Source organism: Austrofundulus limnaeus, unplaced genomic scaffold, assembly GCF_001266775.1.
Source record: "Austrofundulus limnaeus strain Quisiro unplaced genomic scaffold, Austrofundulus_limnaeus-1.0 Scaffold1412, whole genome shotgun sequence".
Classification (NCBI taxonomy): domain Eukaryota; kingdom Metazoa; phylum Chordata; class Actinopteri; order Cyprinodontiformes; family Rivulidae; genus Austrofundulus; species Austrofundulus limnaeus.
In genome coordinates, this window is record NW_013953814.1 from 54,924 (window position 1) to 55,738 (window position 815).

At 41.0% G+C, this 815-nt stretch overlaps 1 protein-coding gene across 1 annotated transcript; it reads left to right on the top strand.

The window, feature by feature from the left end:
- Nucleotides 1-314: 314 nt before the first annotated feature.
- LOC106535313 (crooked neck-like protein 1) lies at nucleotides 315-678 on the top strand (the record flags this gene model as incomplete). Its single annotated transcript, XM_014032291.1, is given in 2 exon segments — nucleotides 315-467; nucleotides 567-678. Coding segments are annotated over 2 exon segments (249 nt in total), but the record flags the coding sequence as incomplete, so codon positions are not given.
- Nucleotides 679-815: the final 137 nt, after the last annotated feature.

Consider the following 815-nt stretch of genomic DNA (forward strand, 5'->3'; position numbering starts at 1 on the left):
TCTGTCAGTGAAGATAAACAACTGAATTATCAGTTCTGTAAATTAAAGCCAAGTCAGAACCATCCATCCGAGGTTTTTTTCGAACCTGCTGTAAGATGGACACACACACTGTCCACAGCAGCTATATTTCATTTCCCTTTTGGGATTAATAAAGTATTTTTGAATCCATTTGATTGGTAAAACCTGCAGTGCTGATCAAATATTCTAGGCTCCAGTCCAGAAACAACAGAATAATGATGTTTACAAACTCAAAATAAAAACACCATGAAAATAGAAAGAGGCTGCAGAGTTGGACCATTTCTGCTGTGTTCCAGGTGAAGAACAAAGCTCCTGCAGAGGTTCAGATCACCGCCGAGCAGCTGCTGAGGGAAGCCAAAGAGAGGGAGCTCGAACTTCTGCCACCGCCACCCAAACAGAAAATCACTGATAAAGAAGAGCTAAATGACTACAAACTGAGGAAGAGGAAGGTGGGTTCAACACGAACACGCAGCTGGAAATACAGGTGTCCTCATAATGTTCTTTTACTTGTTTTATTACTGAGCACCTGATGTAACAAACTGTTTCAGGCCTTTGAAGACAACATCAGAAAGAATCGCACCGTCATCAGTAACTGGATTAAATACGCACAATGGGAAGAGAGCCTGACGGAGATCCAGAGGTAGCTACCTTAGATTAGCTCCTTTGTTGCTTTGTTTCCTTATTCCTACTACTGCTAACGCTACTGATGCTAATTTTGCTAATTCAAGTTTCAGTTAGAGGCACAGTGTGTAGGATTTTGTCAATTCTTTTAGCCGAAATTGAGATAATCACTAATG